This window comes from Ailuropoda melanoleuca, chromosome 10, assembly GCF_002007445.2.
Source record: "Ailuropoda melanoleuca isolate Jingjing chromosome 10, ASM200744v2, whole genome shotgun sequence".
Taxonomy (NCBI): Eukaryota; Metazoa; Chordata; class Mammalia; order Carnivora; family Ursidae; genus Ailuropoda; species Ailuropoda melanoleuca.
The window spans coordinates 101,751,084-101,774,113 of NC_048227.1; the positions used below are offsets into that span (position 1 = coordinate 101,751,084).

Sequence of the window (23,030 nt, forward strand, 5' to 3'; positions counted from 1 at the left end):
TGGAAAGTGGCAAATTGAATTCTATTTTATGTCTGAATGTAACTTTTAATATGTCTTGGAACCACATTTTCTAAAATGGGAGGACACTGAACCGAATGTAATTTGTGCATTTGTTTGAACCAGAATTTCATTTCATGCCATGATCACTAAGGAAATGCTCTGGCTTGACCTTTTCTCCCCCCAAATTTTGCTTCCTGTAAATCTTGTATTATTTCCCAGAAATTTACAGTATGTATTAAGAAAACATTGAATTACTTGGAGTATCCTGGGCCAAGGCAAAGCATCCCTTTTGCACTGTTCTTTAGGTCAGTTGAATTGGGCAACTTTTCAAGTGAACTGCCCATTTCTTAGACTGTGGGTAAGAAGAAGAAGAATGGAGATTTGGGTTTTTCTCCATTGACCAAGCAAACAATTGCTTAGCTTTCTATTCATTTCATTTTTTCAACATCAAGTGTAAGCAATTTAAAAATTATACAGCATGAATAATGAACTCTGAAGGCCAGAGGAACTCAGGGCAGAGCCTATTGTAGAGATAGCCTTTAACGTGTCCCGTTGTCTTTTCAGAAGAGGATGAACTAGACATGCCTGAAGACATCAATGTCCGGGTCATGTCATCCCAATCCGTGCTTGTAGCCTGGGTGGATCCTGTTTTGGAAAAACAGAAGAAAGTTGCTGCATCAAGGTACTTTCCCTTATTTCTTTGTCTTTATTTGAAATATGAGAGATGTGGTTTTCTGGCCCTGAAGAGGCATGTGTTTATTTGAATGACTGTATCTTCTGACATATCTGAATGCTGGCCTCTGAATGGTAGACTATTCTATGACAATCTGGCTAATCTTGGGTGTGGTCACACATTTTCCACAGATCAGATATGACCAGGGCTTCGTGTGTAATGCACACAGCAGGACCTCACCTCTCACTTGCTCAGAGTTTTATCTTGTGTCTGGAAATTCCCTAGATTCCATTTCTTTCTTTGCCCCATTTGTGTTTTGCTTTATCTCACTATGATCTGTTTGTGAGCAGAAGATGTGGCCCCAGCTTAGAAGGAGTCTTACCTTTCCTCCTGTTATCCAAGAAGGGTGGCAGTAGAAAGGATTTTTATGTAGAGAAGGGGACATTTGTCAAATGCCTTGTACACAGCAGTTCTTCATACATTCTTCAAACACTGAATTGCTTTATGTCCAGGTCATTTGCGCATAGCAGAAGGCACTGTTGTCTCGTAAGCCATGATGTTACGCCATTACACTGATTTACGATAGCAATAGAAGAAAAACAATCATAAGGTTAAAATAATTTTTGTGTTTAAAAAAGCCACTGGTGAACACCATTCCTTTTAGTGGTAGATTAATCTAACCAGCAATATTTTATGTGTTAAATGACTGAATAGTTGATATTACCAAGAGAAAGCCAAAGATTTGGTGGTCACTAGGGCACTACGTATTAACTTTTGAACCTATCTACAACCAGGAAAAGTGAACATCCTTTAAAGAATGAATGGAATATAATGCTGAGGTTATATATGTATTTTATGTATATATTTTCATTTTATATTTTTATATTTTTATTATATATATTTTTATCATATACATTTATTTTATATACACACACACACCATTATTTGTATTAGATATAGTTTCTGTTACTATCTGTTAGTAAAGAAAAAGAAAAAGAAATCTGCTTCTTTTGAAAGACCCGAGAAAGCTCATAGTGATTCTCTTCCTAACCATTTTGTTCCTCATTACCACTGGACTTTGATTTCCAACATCTTGATGAAAAGGCAAAAGCGCTTGAGTTTTCTTAGCAGGACTCTTGAATTAATTGGCAGGCTGTGTATGCCCCTGAAGTCTTATCTTGACTTATTAAATATCACCTTGTTAATGCTTCAAATGCTTTCTACTGCCAAGTGGCTGCAAAGAAAATTTCTGGGCAAAGGAATACAATAAATGGCATTTGCAACTCTTAGAGTGTGGAGGATGTCTTCTGTCTGGGATTGTTATTTTTTCATGTTTGTTCACACTGTTTCTCTCCCTGATAATCACACAGTAGAGTTCCTTTTGTAAGCTCCTCTATCTTGCTCTGTTTATTACACATTTTTGCTCCTTCTCATGGTGATAAGTCTACTCCAAACCACATGTTGCCTTTCCTCCTGAACTTACAGAAAGCATACCTGCTTTGGCATGAAGTGGATCTTCTTGTCTTTCTTTTCTGGAGAGCCAAGATACCTTGGGCCAGTTTCAGTTCTTAATATCGCTTTTTCCACACCACATACACGCATGCACATACACACATATCCCTCAGAAGGCCCTGCCTGGTCAAAACTGTCCTGCTTGTGTCCCTTTCCTTCTTAATCTCTGCTTGATCTCGTGAGCAGTAAGACACTAAGCTTCATCTTTTCTGGCCAACTTTAGACACTTTTCCTGGAACTTAAGAGTAAATTCTTTGACTTAATAGCATAGTCAAAAATGTAGATTTTTCTCCTCTTTAATTTCTCTGCTTAACCTCCAAAGTCATTACTTATGGGGAAGGAAAAAGAGCAAGGAACCCAACGTTTAGTTGCAGGGAATTGGTCAACGGGGTGCATTGTTGCCTTGCGTTTTCTTATAGACAGTACACTGTGCGCTATCGAGAAAAGGGGGAATTGGCAAGGTGGGATCACAAGCAGACCTCCAACAGACGCGTGTTGGTCGAGAACCTGATTCCAGACACCATGTATGAATTTGCAGTCCGTATTTCACAGGGTGAAAGAGATGGCAAATGGAGTACATCTGTCTTCCAGAGAACACCAGAATCTGGTCTGTATTTAAAATGGCTTTTGGATCTTCCATTTGGGAAATGCCCTGAAAATAAGATTTAAAGATGGTTTAAGAAGCCAATGGTGATAAAGGCCAGCAGAGGCATTTTTTTTTTAAAAGTAACATTAACCCTAGATCTGGGAAGTGTTTCTATGTACAAACGGAAAGAAGTTCAGGAACTGTTGCCTTGGGTCCATGTTTATCCTCCACTGGCCATCTTCATTAGCAGGCTATTCGGACATGTGGAGCACATTACATCCCAGGATAGAGCATAATCATAAATCCCCACTGGATATGTACATGCCCCTGGGTAATTCATGGCTCTGGAAGGTAAGGGAGACTCTTCTTTCCTAAGGCTGAGCTTTTATTTGATTCTGGGGGAGAATTTTGCTCTGCATCAATTATTTTCTTTTAAATTATGTCTTTAAAAGCTTTATTAAAAAAGAAGTTTAAACTGGATTTTAATCTTCTTTATAGATTTCAACATTCGGCAATGAGAGAAATTCTGAATTTCTAAAAGCATTTCCCTGGATATGTCTAAACTCACTACATGAGGTGGTAGCACTGATATAAATCATTATATTGCACAAAGAGCAATGAGAGTGTAGAATTTTCTGTCATGTATAATAAAAATGAACATAGTAGTAGCTTCAGTGAAAAATCTCTCTGTAGGAACCATACGTCACTTACTTTTAGAATATCCATAAAGGCACTTTTAAACCTTGGGTCCTTGTCCTTTTGTAGCTCCTACAACAGCTCCTGAAAACTTAAACGTCTGGCCAGTCAACGGCAAACCTACAGCTGTCACTGTAGCTTGGGACGCACTGCCTGAGACCGAGGGGAAAGTGAAAGGTAGGAACCTCATTATTTAAGGTATCAGGTGCACACAAGAGTGACATACCCCAAATAAAGATGTGTACGTTGACTCTGATAAGCACCAGATCTAACAGCAGGCTTGATGACTGGAAGAGCAATATGGAAGCAACATACGTATATGGGGCACTAACCCAATGGATAAGGGTATTTCATGTAGGGTTCTCATGTCAGTAAGATCCAGGTACTCATGAAGATGATTTTGCATCTTCTCTATCCACAGCGATTTGGGTGCTGCTGTCAGGATGAGTGTTTTTGATTATATGGGTGTGACATCATAACCTTTACCCATACAAGTAACAACCTTGTGTTTCATGCTATGGATCTTTTCATTGTACCAATAAGATCATGGAATGTGGGAGTAAATAGGAACCCTGTGGGACCACAAATGTCTTGAATGAGACCATAGATATTTAATGGGTTTGAAAATCAAGTAATAAAATAAAATAAAAAATGGATTTTTTTTCCTATTTGTCAGCCTTTTTAATTAATTTTTTTTTTTGGTTGAGGAAAATGTGACCTTAAAATAGAAAAAAATGCCAAAGATGAAAAGGAATTAAAATAGAATAAAATGTTCACAACTACTTAAATTTAAAAATAATATGTTAAGAATATTAAATAAAAACATAAATTACTTCCTTTTAGTGTGAAAATATTTAAAAACCTTTCAGAAGTCTTTTCAGAGACATTTTAGAAGACTGTGTGAAGGTTTTCCCCTGACATTGCCTATTCAAATGTACCCTAAGGGTGCGTTTTATTATTACTTGATTTTGGAAGACAACTTAAGTCTATGTCCAGAAACTATGAAAGGTTTGTGTAAGCTTAAAGAAATTGAGAAAATTATTACTAATCCCCTCTGGGAATTTCTTAACTGAAAAAAACTGGAAGGTTCTCTTGTATTCAACTGTAAGTTATCTTTGAGGACCTGTAAAGATGTCTTTGCATGGAACAATGGGGTAGTAGTTTCTAAACTTAATGCTTTCTCATTTGCTTGCAGTTTTTAAAGAATATATTGTACTATTCTTGCTCGTTTTTTTCCAGTGGAATAAATCAGAAGCAAATGAAGAGAAGAAATATTTAGTTGGCCCTTTAAATCATCCTTTTTATGACAGTTTGTCATGATGCTGGCAAACATTCTGAAAATCGCATGAAGACATTTTTGGCTGACTTTTGTTAGTTACAAAAAAGTCAATTGTTGCTCCTTTCATGACTTTATTATCATGCTACTTATTTGCTTTCTTTCCCTCTCCCACATCTTAGTTTATATTTATAGCTCTTTGGCGAATGAGCCTCCCTGGTAGTCAATGAAATATTTTCAGAAAATAATAATAGCTACTGAGTTTTTTGTCCAAAAGAACTCACGTATCTTAACCCGGCTTAGACAGTTTTCATAAAGGGTTGGTGATGGGATTGAAAATTCATAATTACACTGGGGAATTTATACGTATGACAAATATAAAACATAATAGAAGAATATAGTTTAACATGGTTACATTTTTTCCAGATGAATTAAATTCCTAAAAAAATCTGTATTACCAAATTTTATAGACAGTGGGTTCTTTTAATTCTTACTTTTGACCACCACAAATGACTAGTTTGTTCATTTTCAAAGAGAAAAGAATGTGGGTTTTTTTTTTTTAGACAAATGCTGCAAAGGCATTTTTGGTTGAAGTTTTTTTTTTTTTTTAAAGATTTTATTTATTTATTTGACAGAGAGAGAGACAGCCAGCGAGAGAGGGAACACAAGCAGGGGGAGTGGGAGAGGAAGAAGCAGGCTCATAACGGAAGAGCCTGATGTGGGGCTCGATCCCATAACGCCAGGATCACGCCCTGAGCCGAAGGCAGACGCTTAACCGCTGTGCCACCCAGGCACCCCTTGGTTGAAGTTTTTTAATTAATGTACTTTCTAAAGATTAGATCTCAGGGAAGAGAAAAGGTCTTCTGTGCTCTTCTGCATATGACAAAGATAGTAGGACAGTTGCTTGGTTTTTCTGTGATTCAAATTATTTTTCGTGGTTAGCTCCTACTCACATTAATTTGATAAGTTTTGTAAGTCTTGGGTTTATTGAGAGGAAAATAGGCAAGACGGTTTTTAGTCGAGGGTGGAAATTCTGCTTCAATACACGGCTTCCTTACGTTACGGTATTTCCATGGAAGCATAGAGCTATATTAGGTCCTTGGACTGAGTTTGCTCTGATTTTCAAAGTTCAAGGGCATTACATGTTTGTAAATATCACTGATTCGAGATGGAAACATTAGACATCACATACATCTATGAACTGGCAAATTTTCCTCACAGTTTTAAATACTGTGAAATATCCTTACCTAGATATATTGAGTCAGGATTGGAATTTCTGCAAAAGTGAAATTATACTCCAAATATGGAATTTATCTGGCTTAATACACAAATAGCCCAGATCAATACACCGAGACTCTCAAAGGTGTTGGTAGCGCTTCAGATTTAGCTCCAACCGCTGTCATTTAAATCTTCTATGGCTTCTTCTATTCAGAATATATTAATGCTGACATAGTAAATTAGTAAGTGAACACAACGAAGAACTCCCAATGCAGTGTAAACAGTTTCGGTAAGTTGTATGAAGACTGGCCTCCTGGCTTCCATTGTTTAATTTGCTGGAAATGGAAAACTGCCCACGAATTCACTCCACGGCCCGTTCTGGTAGCCTGAATGAATGGGAGTTCACCTGCCACTTGTCTTTATGCTCCAGCTGCTGACTTGGCGTGCATTGCCAGAGTATTAATTTTAGTAATGCACGTTCTAATTCATCCTGCCCATACAGTCTGTCTGCTGGACACAGGACTGTTTTCAGTTTCCTCCTTCCAACCGTCTGCCAAATCATTTCAGAATACATTCTTTCATACGCCCCGGCTCTCAAACCATTTGGAGCAAAGTCCCTCACCTATCCTGGAGAGACTACTTCTGCCCTAGTGGATGGTCTGCAGCCTGGGGAACGCTATCTTTTCAAAATCCGGGCCGCAAACAGGAGAGGACTGGGGCCTCACTCCAAAGCCTTCATTGTCACTATGCCAACAAGTAAGCATCGTGTGTTTGTGGCGCTCTCTCTCTCTCTCTCTTCATTACCTCTAATTGTGATGTGTTACTTTGAATCATGCTCGTGGATTTAGAACTGCTCTGTTGATGATTTGGGGGGCTAAATTTGGTGATTTCTAAAATATTTTTATTGTCCCTTTAAAAATTCGTCTCCCTGAAGACCAAAAGATCATTGATTGCTAGTCATATGAATTACTATTACAATATTACAGTAACATGAATGTAATAATTATGTGATTAATCTTGTATCACTGTATAATTTTGGGCTTATGATGACAGGGAAAGAACATATTTACAGGTGTAATGTGACATTTTTAATTGTTAGCTCTCTTCAATTTCTAGATAGCACTTAATATTTTTAGTTTATATTCCATTATTTTGGAGTGTAGCTTTAGTCAGAAGAATTTCAGTTACCTCGTTATCTCATCACTATCAAAATCGAGCAGGTTTAATAAAATTCCAGATTGGATTGAGGTGCTTTTGGGCTGTATTTCCTTTTCTGCTTCTCCATATTTACATTAGATATTGGGAACTGTCTCCTGCATGGTGTGTTGTGAGAATCCACAGTATACTGCAATATTAAACAGTTCTGTGCTGGAAAAACTGGAATAAAGTTTGCTCCCTCTGGGTCCCCCCTTGCCATATATATTTCCCCCCTCTTGCAGCATCCCTTCCTGCATTCAACCTGCTCTCAGGAAAGGATAAATTGGAGGGCACCTGTAATATAATGTTTTGCCTACCCCAGGAGTCTTTTTAGTTTAGGCCTTATTTTGGGATTACGAATGTATCCATTATTAAAGGGATTTTACATAAGAAGGAGAAAGCAAGTACAGACACGTTTGGGGAATAGAGAACTCTTTGTAATGTCTTAAAAATGACAGATTTGTTGCTCACCTGTCACTTGCAAATCACACACATCACATCCCCATTTAGTTTTGTGTATAGATCATTCAGCATTTTGTACCAGGCTCTTGTGTATTTCTTCCCTCCATCACGAAGAATAGTAGTATCCCAACAGTTATATTAAGAAAATCCTCTATAAGATTTTGCATTCACAAAATCAATGGATTAAAGTACTTGTTTCAAAATTTCTGCAAATAATAAGCTGTGCCATAACTTGATTCAGTTTATAGAAATTTAATACACATTTTCTGGGACTATATCATTACTTAAAGCAAAAAAGAGATCTTTAAAAGAGATTGCCGTAATTCGGAAAATGTGTTCAATGTCTAAATAATGAGAAGTTATTAATTATAATGGCTAATTAGAAATGCCTCCACACTGCCATCTTAAACACTCACCTGATGTTTCTCAGCTTTCAATTTTATTGACGGCAGAATCTTTAAAATCTATTATAGCTGGTTCTGGTGAGTCTGATGTGCAGCGGAAGACCCACCCTGAGGATGGCTGGAAATCTGAAAAGCCAGAGACTTCTCCCAAAGCGCCCGCTTCCTCAAAACACACTCATTTGCCTGTTTCTCCCCGAGGCAGAAACGTCAAGGACCCTCTCCTTGACTTGAAGAACAAAATATTGGCTAACGGTGGGGTGCCTAGAAAACCCCAGCTTCACCCTAAGAAGACTGAAGGGTTGGGGCTTCAGTCGACAGAAATCACCGATGAGGAGGAGCTGGATTCCCCGGGGGACCCACCAACGTTGCCCTCAGAGACCCAAGACCAGAAACCACAGCAGAGGCTACCAAGTAGATCTGTCCCCCCAGTCCTCACTCTCGGGAGGACCCCAGTGAGACCACAGACGCCAGTGCTGTCCCGAAAGGAAGGTGCAGACCGGGGTGGCTCCTCTCTGGCTTCCCACCCTCGTCCCGGGGTGTCCTCCTCTGTACCCCCCAGACGCATTGAGGGTAGCCCTCACCGCCCTTCGGGGGGGCCCTCCACCAACCTGCCCCCCAGCTCTGCTGACAATGACTCGGTGGGCCAAGAGGAGGACGAGCCAGCCGCAGGCTCCCGGGAGCCCAAGGATGCCGCCTCCCAGCGGCTGCCTCCCAAGAGCACTGCCCAGGCTCAGCCAGCCCTGTGGCCCAGCCGTCAGGCCACCTCAAGTGCACAGCGGGACAGAGGCCCTGCGCACCACAGCACAAAACCAGCCTTGCCCGCGCAGAGAGCACCCCATTTTGGGGGTAGGGAGGAAAATTCGGGTGCTTTAGTCTCACCCTCAAAACTTTCTCCACCCCAGGGAGGGTTGTCTCGGCTGCTGCCCACCCCACCACACCCCGGGGCTCCACTGTCTAGGGTCTGGAAGAATGGTCACGATGCTCCAGCCACCAAGTCCAGTGCACCGTCACAGTCCAAGTCTTCCTCGTCTTCTCGTCTCTCCTCAAGGACACAGGTCCCTGAGGGAGAACATGCCTCTGATGGTGACGGTGACAATGATACAGAAGATAGAGGCAGGCAGGCGGAGGCGGCAGCCCCAATGTCTCGGGCCCGGCTGCCCTCAGGTCCGCCTGTCTCTGGACATCTCAGTTTGTTCAGAAACAAGCCCTTTGCTGCCCACACGAGATATCCAAGTCGGTTTGGCAGCAGCCGAGGACCCCGGTTGCATTCTTCCAGTTCCCCACCGTCCACCGTGTCCCCCCGAGTCCACTCGAGGGTGACTTCTCACCCAGCTTCGGACCACAGGCCTGGCTCGGGGATCCATGGAGACGGAGCAGAGAGCGAAGCTGAGGACGAGAAGCCGCTTCCTGCCACCGTGGTAAACAACCACATGGCTTCCTCCTCCAGGCAGCCTGCCTCCCTGGGCGTGGACTACCTAAGAAAAGGCCCACAGAGAGGGGCGAACCTTCAGCGGAAGGAGCCCCTGGCGGAGAACCCCAAATCCGCAGGGACTGAGGCAGGCGCGCACCCTCAGGGCAAATCCCTGCCTTCCAAGGCGCTGGATGTTCAACAGAGCACAGAAGTGGGTGTGGACGGGGGCTCTCCTAAGGCGCAACTGGTCCCCGCTCGGCGGCCCACGACGCGGCCCCAGCACCACCCCAGGCCCGGCGTGCCCAAAAGGATGGCATCCGGCCAGGGCCTGGGTGCGGGGGCCGCCGCTCCGGAAGGGCAGCCTTCCCCCGCGGTCTCCGTGTCGCAGCCACAGCCCCGCGGCCCCCCAAGCAAGGAAGTGGGGCGTCCGCTGTCCAAGCCCGAGCTTCCCCAGGCTGGGCGTCCCCACTCCGCGGTGCAGGAAAGCGCCTCCTTCTCGGACCCCTACGCGGCCAGAGGCAGTCAGTCCCCCCACACGGCAAGCTCCCGAGGGGTGCTCCCCACGACTCCCCACCATCGGGACGAGGATTCCGAGGGCAGATCCGTTGGAAACCTCCACGACCGCACAGAAGCGGAGGCCGGAGTCGCCCGGGCGCCGGCACACCCGGCCCGGGCCAGGGACCCCAACCTGTCCCTTCCCAAGCACCTCCAGCTGGAGGCTCACGCAGGAGGCGCGGGCGACAGTCACCTCCGCAGACCCCCAGGCTCCCCGTTGAGGCCCGGCAGCCCCCGCCACTACCCCCACGCCCGCCCTAGGGTCCCGGGCCGAGCGGGGCCCCAGGCTGTGGGGAACAAGGACCGTGCTTCCCAGGCCGTGCCGTCCAAGAGGGAGCCCCTGACCTCTAAATCGCCGCAGTCCGTCTCAGTGGAGGAGGAGCGTGAAGACGCCATGGTGTTTAAAGGAGGAAAGGATGAGGACCCTCTGTCCTCCTCTGTTCCAAAGTGGCCTTCCTCCTCCAGCCCCAGAGGCAGCAAATATGTGGATGGGAACATCGCTAAGGACAAGACGGACCCTGCCATTGTGCTCTCACTTCCCAGGGTGAGCTCCCCACAGGATGAGAATGACACTCCTGTAAAGCGTCCTCCTCCTCCTCCTCCTCCCTCTGCGGGCAGCTCCCCGAGAGCCTCACACCTTCCGCCCAGACACCCCCACCGCAGCCCTGCTACCCCAAGCCCCACCGCGGGCACCCCGGCCCGGGTGCAGTACACCACCCGTGCCCCTCCTGTCTATTCTTCCACCACCCCGATGCTCTCCTTGCGCCAGCGCATGATGAACTCAAGATTCCGGAACCCCCTGTCCCGCCAGCCTGCGAGATCCCCTACCCTACCAGGTAATTCGTTTTTAACTGAACATTCTCTTGGCGGTTCTCCATGGGGTTCAGAGCCAATTCTTGAGAGGCTTTTATTTTATATTATTGAGTGGTGTCTGCTATGTCCAAGCCTGTGTTAAGAGCTTTACAGATGTAACGGGATTTCATCCTCTTAACCGCCTCTTGCATTGTTTCTCCTGGTTTTCAGAGGAGCAGACTAGGGCCCAGGGATCTGAGTGGTTTGGGGAGAGGTCAGACAGCTATGTGGCTGAGCTGCAGATCCCATCCCAGACCTGCTAATTTCCCAGGCCTCTGCCATTCCTCTGTCACATCCTGCCTCTTCAAATTCCCCAACGTGCGCTCTTAATCTGTGAAAATGCATCACAGTCATGATGCCAAACTAGGCTTCCTGTATTTTAGGTTATTTTTAGTTGCTCACCTGCCAGGGTATATTTAAAGAATCCACAGAAAGGAATTAGGTAACTGTGTAGGCTGGATCTTGTTCTTGTAGATTCTGCATATAAAACTCTCAGCATACACCCCGAGATAAACTCAAATGTCTTGGATGCGAATTGCTTAAACATTGCAATCAGTGGATGTTATTTAAAACCTCCAGAAAATGCATGTTAAAGATGATTGTCACACGGAGGAGAGAGAGGCAGATGTGCGACTTACATTGAGGACTCAATGTAGACAACTGTGAATTGGAGTCTACATGGACCCCAGGGCAGGATCTAAGTTATTTACTCCAAGTTTGCATTCAGTTTAGTGACACCTTGCACTCTCCTTGCTTGGAATTGGTGCTTAATGGGAGATTATTGAATGAATGCATTAATGTTTGTTAGTCTGTACTATTATTAGCTTAGCAAAATGTAAAGACACAGAACAATGCCCTATATAGAAGTCAGTTTTCTATTAAAATCACTATTGTAAGCAAACCTAAGATCCTGATAATAGATGTAAAATCCACATTCCCTTATATATAGCAGAAATTCAATAAATATTTCTCATTAACTATTTGAACGATAAAAGTAAGTCTCTGACCCGCAAATAGTTGTAAGAAAGTCCAAGTACTTTATGCTGTGGGTGGGGTTGGACCAGAGCGCTCCCAGCGCAGACCTCGACTCACTGTAGCTGATCAGAAATGCCAAGGGATGGAGAGGAGGGGCAGATGCTCGGAGCGGACAGACCAGCCACTGAAGGGCAGCTAACGGGACCTTGTACTTCATCTCTGAGCAGACGCTTCTCCAGCGGCCCCACGCAAGTCAGCGCTGAGCGTTTACGCTTGGTCATTGCTGGACCCGATTCAGCTAGAAATACTTCAGTGTAATCTGCTGAGAAGAGCAGGACAACATCTAGTATATTTTAGAGACGTTTTTCTCCATCCATCCAACTTTCCTTCCCTCTGTCTTCCAACTGGCTAAAATAATGCTATAGCCACTACCGTCCTTAACTTTATCTAGAAAATTGACTTATGCTGGACTCTCTTCTTTTCCCTGTATTGTCAGAAAACTGTGACTTTACTGTACTCTTCGTAGACATTCATATTTGGTATTTAGAAGTCACAATTTAAGACTGTCTTCTAATATATGCAAGTTATTCGTTTAAAATTCTGTTTAGTATTTCTGTTCAAAATGATGCGTTACTATTCAGAGGTTAGTATGAAGTCAACTTTACAGGAGTGTTGCATTTACCAGATTCTGGGTTTTGTTGTTGTTGTTGCTATTGTTTTCTTTTGTGTGCATGTAGGTTATAATGGCCGACCAAATGTAGAAGGGAAAGTGCTTCCTGGTAGTAATGGAAAACCAAGTGGACAAAGAATTATCAATGGCCCTCAAGGAACAAAGTGGGTAGGGTAAACTTCTTTACACATACCAGTTGCTTTCATGCTGTTGGGAAGAGAAAAATGGTGGGCATTGTACAGCAATAAGTGAAATGGTGTTTCGTTTATCTCCTCCAGTTTTAACCACTCATATGTCAGTATATTCTTATATTGCTTCTTCCAGTGCTCAGAAAGATCTTTTATTCTCCTGAGTAACTAGTTTGCTTTCTTCTCATAACTAATAAGACAAATGGGTCTTTATTTCCTGTTTGCTTTGACTGGTTAGGAAGATCATACAAATGTATGTTCCAGCCCCACAGCAATTACATAGACCTGGATGCTTAGCCCCTCAAATGGACTTCTTTTTTTCCACCTCTGATAGCTTCATTTTATTTTTAAAATAAACAGAACATTTTATTTTTATTTTTTATTTGTATTTATTTACTTAAGATTTTATTTATTTATTTGACAGAGAGACAGCCAGTGAGAGAGGGAATACAAGCAGGGGGAGTGGGAGAGGAAGAAGCAGGCTCCTAGTGGAGGAGCCCGATGTGGGGCTCGATCCCAGGACTCTGGGATCACGCCCTGAGCTGAAGGCAGATGCTTAACGACTGAGCCACCCAGGCGCCCCTATTTTTATTTTTTATTATTTGATTAGTATACACATTTTTCTGTAAATTGTCTCAAATCCTTCATAAAAGAAAGCAGGGTAAAAACAAACAAACAAACCAAAAAATGTTGGCTCAAATAGGCAATTTTCACTATATCACCTTTTGAATTTTCCAATGATCGTTGTTTGACAGAAATAAGAAATAATTACTAGTATTTTATGTGTGTTTAAGCTAATTGACTTTAACTTCCTGGGGTTAAATGTTCAGCAGTTGTTGGTGAGGTAGAGGGTAATGGGCAGAACACCTTCACAGTGTTCAAGGATTTAAAAGATTTACTAGAGAATCACAAAATTATTCTTACTTTGACTAGGAATTCCCAGTCAAAACTTCCCCTATAGCAGTAAGTTTTAGGAGAACATCTTGAGAGATTTCATAAAATTTTTAGTCACAGGTAACAAGATACATTTTATCATTTCCCAAAGGAAAAAGGAATTGATAAAGAAAGAATGTATATATATATATATATTTTTTTTTTAAGATTTTATTTATTTATTTGACAGAGATAGAGACAGCCAGCGAGAAAGGGAACACAAGCAGGGGGAGTGGGAGAGGAAGAAGCAGGCTCCCAGCAGAGGAGCCTGATGTGGGGCTCGATCCCATAACGCCGGGATCACGCCCTGAGCCGAAGGCAGAGGCTTAACCGCTGTGCCACCCAGGCGCCCCAGAAAGAATGTATATTAAAGCGAAATGTCATTGTAAATAATTTTGCATTGGAACAGTATGGAGGAGAGTTCAGAAGAAGGGTTTATATAAATACATTTTATTTTAATTACTGAGACAGCAGCCAACAAAGTGGCCTCCTGGCAGGGGTGGCCTGCTGTGCAGAGTCATGGTTCTCAGACATTAGGGAGCATCAGAGTCTGCTGGGGGCTCGACAAATAAGATTTGGGGTAGGGCTAGGTAATTGGCATATCTGTCAAGTTCCCAGGTGACACTGAGGCTGATGGTCCAGGCCACACTTTGAGAATCACCAGTGTGGAGCACGAGCTTGTTCCTTAACAGGAATAATAATAGCTTCCCCCCTCCCAAAAGTATCATAATTCTTAAGAATATGAAATTTTTGCCTGCATTCTATATTCGGCAATTTAATTACAAATTAAATGGATTTTGTTATAGCAACTTCAATTTTTGACATTAATAGCCAGATGAAAACATTTCATGTTTTTAATACACTAGCAATACATGTTCATGGCAAGAAGTTAAAGCAATTCAGAAATATATGAAAAAGATAATTTCTAAGCTAAGAAACATCTCAAACCACTCCCCAGAGATAACCACTGATAACAGTTTGGGATATCTCCGTCCAGATTATTTTTCTCTGCAGTTTTAAGCTTATATACACAGATGAATATATTTTTATTTCTTCAAAGTAGTCCTGTAATCTGAGTCCATAGCCGTTAATATATGTAGAACTTCCAAATCCTTTTCATTGGCCGCTAGCATTCCACTGTGTGGATAGGCCGTGTTTTATTTAATCCCTCCTCGCCACTGATAAACACTTCAGTCATTTGCTGCTTTTCAGCATTACACACAGCATACTAAATGGTAGCAGTACTATGAATATCTTTTGCATATTTGAGAAACTTAAAACAATTTATATATTCTACGGTTAAGCAATTATAGTATGAAATGGGACTGTTTTGCACTTTATTCTTATTAGATCTTGTGAATGGTACAGACAAAAATAACATTTCCTATTCACATTATGGTTTCCTTCTGTGGAAGCTTCTTGGATATGTTCGTGTAGGTGGATTCATGCTCAGTCTATTCTTTAATTTGTGTTATGGATTTAGGTCGTGGATCTCAATCGTGGGTTAGTATTGAATGCTGAAGGAAGGTACCTGCAGGATTCACAAGGAAATCCTCTTCGGATTAAACTAGGAGGAGATGGTCGCACCATTGTGGGTAAGTGAGAATGGCGTTTAGGCAACAAAAAGTGTTCCGAATTCACAATTAACAACCCCCTACCCTTTTTTAATGGGTGCCCTAGACCAGTTACTTTTAGCCATGTGGAAAGGAGTCCCCCAAAGAGGCAGAACTTAGCTTTTTCCCTGATACAACTGTAGTTCTACTCTTCAAACGGACTCCACCCTCCAGAAAAGGTGGTGCTTGACTTCCTGCTTGAGAAAGGGCAGCTGAGAGCAGTAGGAGTCAACAAACAACAGCACAAAGACCAAACCTTGTCTGCTGCCTGTTTTTGTACTGCCTGCGAGCTCAGAATAGTTTTTGCACTTTTATTTTGATTTAAATTAGCCAACATATAGTATATCATTAGTTTCAGATGTAGAGTTCAGGAATTCATCAGTTTCATGTAACACCCAATGCTCATTACATCACGTGCCCTCCTTAATGCCCGTCACCCCCCACCCGCCTCCCCTCCAGCAACAGTCAGTGTGTTTTCGCATAGTTAAGAATCTCTCATGGTTTGTCTCCCTCTCTGATGACTTCCCATTCTGTTTTCCCTCCCTTCCCAGTTTCTGCATTTTTAAATGATTGCAAAAAAATAAAATAAAAAATCAAAGAATAATGTAGTATTTGTGACATGTGAAAATTATTTGAAATTCACATTTCACCAAATTGTATTGGAACGTAGACACACTCATTCGTTTGTGCACTCTCTGTACTTTTTTGCCCTACAATGGCAGAGTTGGGAAGCTGCGACATGCAGCTTAAAATATCTGGCCCTCTATCTTCTCTGGCTCTTCACAGAGGAAGTTTGCCACCCGGGTACAATGTAACTCTTCCTCCTTACATGTAGGAATCGAGAGGAGGAAAGTGTTACTTTCCTGACTAGAGACTAAGAGTTATGTCAGGGTAATTGATGAACGTGATTATGTAAGTTAATACTGAGTAAGGGACAATATAATAAGCCCAGAAATTTCTGGAGGGCAGCAGATATTGCTGCCTCTGCTGGATATCCTTTTAATGCTTCCTTTGCGTTTTGTTGATTGGAATATAAGAATCCATAAGCTTGGGAAAGACACTTTGCATTTGGTTTTTACTTCCTCTGGATGATTTCATCTCATTGTACAGCTTTTGTCTGATTTTGTTTCAGATCTGGGAGGGACCCCTGTGGTGAGCCCTGACGGCCTGCCCCTCTTCGGGCAGGGGCGGCATGGCAAACCCGTGGCCAGCGCCCAGGATAAGCCCATTCTGAGTCTTGGAGGGAAGCCTCTGGTGGGCTTGGAGGTTGTCAAAACAACCACCCATGCCCCCACTACAACTACACGACTCACTACAACGACCCAAAGGCCCACGACCACCACCACCCACCGCACGACCACCACTACCCGCCCAACGACCACTACCACACGCCCAATGACCACCACCACACGCCCAACGACCACCATTCGAACCACTACACAGACGACCACCACTACGACTACCACCCCTGAACCCACCACCCCCGTTCCCACCTGTCCCCCTGGGACCCTAGAACGGCATGACGAAGATGGCAACCTCATAATGGGCTCCAGCGGGGTCCCCGAGTGCTACCCTGAAGAAGGTAACGGCCTTCATTGTAATGATGGCCCACTTAACTAGCATGCTGCCTTTCCGAGTCGGGTCACAAAGGCTCCAGGGAGGGGTACATGGGGACACAGTAGAATGGTGACTAGAAGCATTTCCAGTCCCACAAGTTTCGTTCAGGGGTATGTGTCCTAACTGGGGTTGTCAGATTTAGCAAATAAAAATATGGCATGGGACATACTTAATATGAAAAATTATTTGCTGTTCATTTAAAATTCAAATCTAAGTGCGCATCCTGTGTTTTATCTGGCAACCCTTATCACAACCCAAGTCAAAAATTTAGCTGGAACATGGAACATTATAGGAATGGATTAGCGTGTCTCCAAGTGTGTATTATTGGACATTTGTAGATTTGTACGTGTTATATTTTTCTTTAAAAAAAAGGTTCTGTGATTTGCTATGTGATTTAAACAAGGCTAATGATTTCTTACTGTTGGATTGTTCTGATCCTTGAATAGTCTCATTGTAAATTTCCAAGAAAAATAGAGTGTCCTAAACTCATTTGCTGGCTGAACACTTTCTTGATCAGCTCTCCTTTTGCAAAAGCTAATCCTTGAGTAGCTGGGCTCTGGTGGCAGCAAGGACAGGACTGCTTTCCACCAGGTAGGGCTGTGCTGTTTCCTCTGCTGTGGGGTGCCCCGTCAGGACGGTCCTCTGCCCTTGCTGTGTCTTCCCGCGGAGAATGCCCAGTTCCCCTGAATGGAAGCGAGGACACTTCGGTCAGCTCACGGGGGAGCTGCAGGATCATCACCTTCTGTTCAGGCTGCTTTGGAAGAGGTCATTTTGCATTGGTGTCCGGCTCAGAGGAGAAAAATTCATCTTCTTTCCCTTAGGTGGAAAAGAATCACTGTGGACGCTGTAAAACTTAATGTCTTTTTAAACTGATGCAGGGTGAAGGCGCTTTATTTCAGGAATCATTTTATGTGCCCGGCATTCTTTACGCAGCCTTGTTGACTGTGATAAGCTTGACCTTGAATGCTGTATTCAAAATGGGAATTCTGTTTGAAGTCGCTCTTCCCACAGAAAAGCTCCAAGTAAACAGGAACGTTGGACACATCTGAAAGTTCACACCAAAGGATGAGGAACGATGCTGAGAGGAAGGCCATTGGGAAGAAGATTCACACACTATCATCTCCCCAGGGAGCACGAAATGGAATTTACCTTTGGATTTCTGGTATGAAAACATTATGTACTTCCTTTGACCTTTCACTTCCGCATATACTGATGTGTTTGTTTTTTTTTTTAAATCTAAGTATAATTGGAAGAGCTATTTACTTAATAATTGTCTGCAAACAGGAGAGTGACTATTTTGGATTTGGATTGAATTACTACTATTATTTTGAATATTTTGCATTTTCTTTTGTCTACATTTGCAGAGGGCTTATAGCATATTCTTTTCATTTACTTTGAATTTTTGGACTTTCATCTGGCATGAAAGTTAATGTTTTTCTTGGTATTTTTGTTCCTCCTCCTCCTCCTTCTTCTTTTTCTTCTTCTTTTTCGTATTTTGGCAAATCATGATGAATGTGTATGTTTTTCACTTCACTTACATCATCCTTCCACTTCCCTAGCACAGGCCAAATTAGTAGCCAAGTGTTAATTATAATTTGCCTCTAGGCAGCATTTTCAAAGTAAGTATAAATCAATACCAAGTCTTGGGAAAAAAGTAAACTTGCAGAGTGCAACATATCATCTTTATACAATGTACTATAATTATTATTTTAAAAATATTCCTGTATGGCCGATCTTCCTTTTTTACTTTTGGTGCTCCACTAACAACTTAATTTTCTTCCTTGTGTTAATTCTAATCATAGTTATTTTTATTTAAAAATTTTTAAATTATAGCTTTCTTGAGATTCAATTCACATACCATAAAGGTCACCCTTCTAAAGGGTACGGTTTAGTGGTTTTTAGTATATTCACAGAGTTGTGCAACCATCACCACTATCAAATTCTAGAAGAATTTCATCACCCCAGAAGAAACTCCATACCCATCAGCCCGTCACTCTTCATTCCCCTTCCTCCTAACCCCTGGGTACCATGAGTCCACTTTCTGTCTCTATGGGTTTGTCTCTTCTGGACATTTCATATAAATGGAATCCTACAGGATGTGGCCTTTGTGTCTGGTGTCTTTCACTCAGCATGGTTTGTATTCAAGTTCCATCCATGTTGTAGAGTAGATCTGTACTTTATTCCTTTTACTGCTGATCAGTATTCCATTGTGTGGATAAACCACATTTTATCCATTTCTTGGTTGATGTACATTTGAGTTGTTGTCACCATTTGGCTATTATTATGAATAATGCTGCTCTGAACAGTGTGTACAATCTTTTTAAACACCTGATTTCCATTCTCTGCGGTATATGCTTGGTAAGAGAGTTGCTGTGTCCAATGGTAACTTTGTGTTTAACTTTGGGAGGAACTACTAACCTGTTTTCCCTAGTGGTTGCACCATTTTGCATTCCCACCAGCAGCATATGAAGCTTCCGATTTCTCCATATCCTCACCAACACCTGTGCTTTTCTGTCTTTCTGATCCTCACCGTTCTGGTGGGTGTGAAGTGGTATTTCTCGGTAGTTCTGATTTCCAGTTCCCTAATAACTAACGCTATCTGCATGGCGATTTTGTGTACTTTCCAATGATAGGTTCTGAAAGGGAAAGCAAGCAAGATCACATCTGGTGCCTTAGGTCAGCCCTGATGTAGAATTGAGTAAATTGATTTGACAAATGTTTCATCTTTATCATTGTGGCGGTGATGTCGTTGTGAGAAAGCCCATGTGGTAAACTAGAAAGGATGGAATAGCTCTTGTTTTTGTTATCCTGGCTTCATTCATAATTTTGTAAAATAAAATTAGTGAATGATGATTAACCATCTAGTGCATGTGGATGGGGTTCTCTGTGAGCTACAGAAGAGCCTTAGGTGATCTGCATCTGCCCCGAAACTGCAGTAGACAGAAACAGCTCACTCTCTTGTCAGAAAACCAAAGGGTTCATTTTTTTAAAAGATTTTATTTATTTATTTGAGAGAAAGAGAGCACAAGTGGGGGCGAGGGCAGGTGGGGCAGGGGGAGAAGCAGACTCTCTGAGGAGCAGCTCGATCCCAGGACCCCAGGATCATGACCTGAGCCAAAGTCAGACGCTTCACCAACTGAGCCACGCAGGCACCCCCCAAATTGTTCCTCTTTAAAATAACACAAGACAGGGTAAATAAAGATTGTTTTGCAATAACCCCGAGAGCTTTCCAGGCCTGAAGCCTCAATGTCTCCTTGGACTTCTTTGAACTCATTGCCAGGTCTCGTTGCCCACTCACTCTTCCTGCACCACGCTTCCTTTTTTTCTTAAGTTTTTATTTTAATCACCAGGTGCTCAACATGGCATGTGCATGCCTTAATCCCCATCACCTATTTTCCCCACTCCACCCCCACCTACCTCCCCTCTGGTAACCATCTGTTTGTTCTCTAGAATTAAGAGCCTGTTTCTTGCTTTCTCTCTCTCTGTCTTTTCCACTTTGCTTGTTTGTTTTATTTCTTAAATTCCACATATGAGTGAAATCATATGGTATTTGTCTTTATCTGATTGGCTTATTTCCATTAGCATTATACTCTCTAGCTCCATCCATGTCATTACAAATGGCAAGGTTTCATTCTTTCTTATGGCTGAAAAATATTCCATTGTATATCTGTACCACTTCTTCTTTATCCATTTATGTATCAGTGGACACTTGGGCTGCTTCCATATCTAGACTATTGTAAATAATGCTGCTATAAACATAGGAGTACATGTATCCATTTGAATTAGTGTTTTTGTATTCTTTGGGTAGATACCCAGTAGCACAATTGCAGGATCGTAGGGTAGTTCTATTTTAACTTTTTGAGGACCCTCCCTACTGTTTTCTACAATGGCTACACCATTTTGCATTCCCACCAACAGTGCATGAGGGTTCCTTCTTCTCCACATCCTGTGTTTCTTGTGTTTTTTCATTTTAGCCATCCTGACAGGTGTGAGGTGACACCTCATTGTTGTTTTGATTTGCACTTCCCTGATGATGAGTGATGATGAGCATCTTTTCATGGGTCTGCTGGCCGTCTGGATGTCTTCGGAGAAATATCTTTCATGTCTTCTGCCCATTTTTAATTGGGTTATCTGTTTGTTTGTTTTGGTGTTGAGTCATGTAAGTTCTTTATATATTTTAGATACTAACCCTTTATCAGATATGTCATTTGTAAATATCTCCTCCCATTCAGTAGGTTGCCTTTTAGTTTTGTTGATTGTTTCGTTTGCTGTGCAGAAGCTTTTTATTTTGATGTAGTCACAATAGTTTATTTTTGCTTTTGTTTCTCTTGCCTCAGGGGACATTTCTAGAAAAAAGTTGCTATGGCCAATGTCAGAGAAATTACTGCCTCTGTTCTTTTCTAGGATATTTATGCTTTCAGGTCTCACATTTAGGTTCCTAATCCACTTAGAGTTTTCTTTTTGTGTATGGGGTAAGAAAATGGTCCGTTTCATTCTTTTGCATATTGCTGTGTTGAAGAGACTGTCTTTTTCCCATTGGATATTCTTTCCTGCCTTGTCAAAGATTAATCGACCATATAATTGTGGGCTTATTTCTGGATCTTGTATTCTGTTGTATTGATCTTTGTGTCTGTTTTTGTGCCAATACCTTATTGTTTTGATTACCACAGCTTTAAAATCCAGAATTGTGATGCCTCCAGCTTTGCTTTTCTTTTTCAAGATTGCTTTGGCTATTCATAGTATTTTTTGATTCCATACAAATTTTGGGATTATTTTTTCTAGTTCTGTGAAAAATGCTGTTGGTATTTTGATAGGGATTGCATTAAGTGTGTAGATTGCTTTGGGTACTATAGACTTTTTAACAATATTTGTTCTTCCAGTCCACGATCATGGAAGGTCTTTCCATTTGTGTCATCTCCAATTTCTTTCATCAGTGTTTTAGTTCTCAGAGTACAGGTCTTTCACCTCTTTGGTTAGGTTATTTCTTGGTATCTTTTATTTTTGTTGCAATTATAAATAGGATTGATTCCTTCATTTCTCTTTCTTCTTCATTACTGATGTATAGAAATGCAACACTTTCTGTATGTTGATTTTGCATCTTGTGACTTTACTGAATTTGTTTTTTAGTTCTAGCAGTTTTTGGATGGAGTCTTTTATTTCCTGGTTGACCCATTCATTGTTTAGTAGCATGTTATTTAACCTCCATGTATTTGTGGTCTTTCTAAAAAAATTGTGTGTGTGTGTGTGGCTGACTTCTAGTTTTATAATGTTGTGGTCAGAAAAAATGCATGGTATGATTTCGATCTTTTTGAACTTGTTGAGGTTTGTTTTGTGGACCAGTATGTGATCTGTTCTGGAGACTGTTCCATGTGCACTTGAAAATAATGTGGTTTCAGCTGTTTTATGGTGGGATGTTCTGAATATATCTGTTAAATCCATCCGGTCCAGTGTGTCATTCCAAGTCATTGTTGCGTTGTTGATTTTCTGTTTGGAGGATCTGTCGTCAGTTGATGTAAGCAGGGTGTTAAAGTCTTTTACTATTATTGTATTAGTATTGAGTAGTTCTTTTATGTTTGTTATAACCGTTTTATGTATTTAGTTGCTCCCATGTTGAGTGCATAAATATTTACAATTGCTGTATTTTATTATTTGATTGTCCCTTTTATTATTTTGCAGTGCCCTTCTTTGTCTCTTGTCGTAGTCTTTGTTTTAAAGTCTCTTTTGTCGAATTCAAGTTTTGCTACTCCAGCTTTTTTTTTTGACATGCATTTGTGTGATAAATATTTCTCCATCTCCTCATTTTCAATCTGCAGGTGTCTTTAGGTCTAAAATGAGTCTTTTGCAGACTGTATATAGATGGGTCTTGTTTTTATCCATTCTGTCACCCTGTGTCTTTTGATTGGAGCATTTGGTCCCTTTCCAGTCAAGGTAATTATTGATAGATATGTATTTATTGCCATTTTAATATTTGTTTTGTGGTTCTTTCTGAAGATTTTCTCTGATCCTTTTTGTCTATCTCTCTTTCATGGTTTACTTCTTTTTTTTAGTGATATATTTGGATTTCTTTCTCTTTATTCTTTGCATATTTATTAGAGGTTTTTTATTTGTGGTTACTATTAAGTTTGTATATAACATCTTCTGCATATAGCAATCTATATTAAGTTGATGGTCATTTCAGTTTGAACCCATTCT

At 41.7% G+C, this 23,030-nt stretch overlaps 1 protein-coding gene across 2 annotated transcripts in view; it reads left to right on the plus strand.

Annotated features, from left to right (window-relative positions):
• The window catches only part of FNDC1 (fibronectin type III domain containing 1), a 233,544-nt gene that overhangs the window by 184,590 nt on the left and 25,924 nt on the right, over positions 1–23,030 (plus strand). For both annotated transcript variants that reach the window (XM_034669400.1, XM_034669401.1), the window contains 8 exons: positions 565–682; positions 2,605–2,792; positions 3,537–3,644; positions 6,529–6,717; positions 8,094–10,826; positions 12,555–12,655; positions 15,092–15,203; positions 16,354–16,803. In XM_034669400.1, the coding sequence (XP_034525291.1) occupies positions 565–682; positions 2,605–2,792; positions 3,537–3,644; positions 6,529–6,717; positions 8,094–10,826; positions 12,555–12,655; positions 15,092–15,203; positions 16,354–16,803 (3,999 nt within the window). The remainder of the gene's footprint in view (positions 1–564; positions 683–2,604; positions 2,793–3,536; positions 3,645–6,528; positions 6,718–8,093; positions 10,827–12,554; positions 12,656–15,091; positions 15,204–16,353; positions 16,804–23,030) is intronic.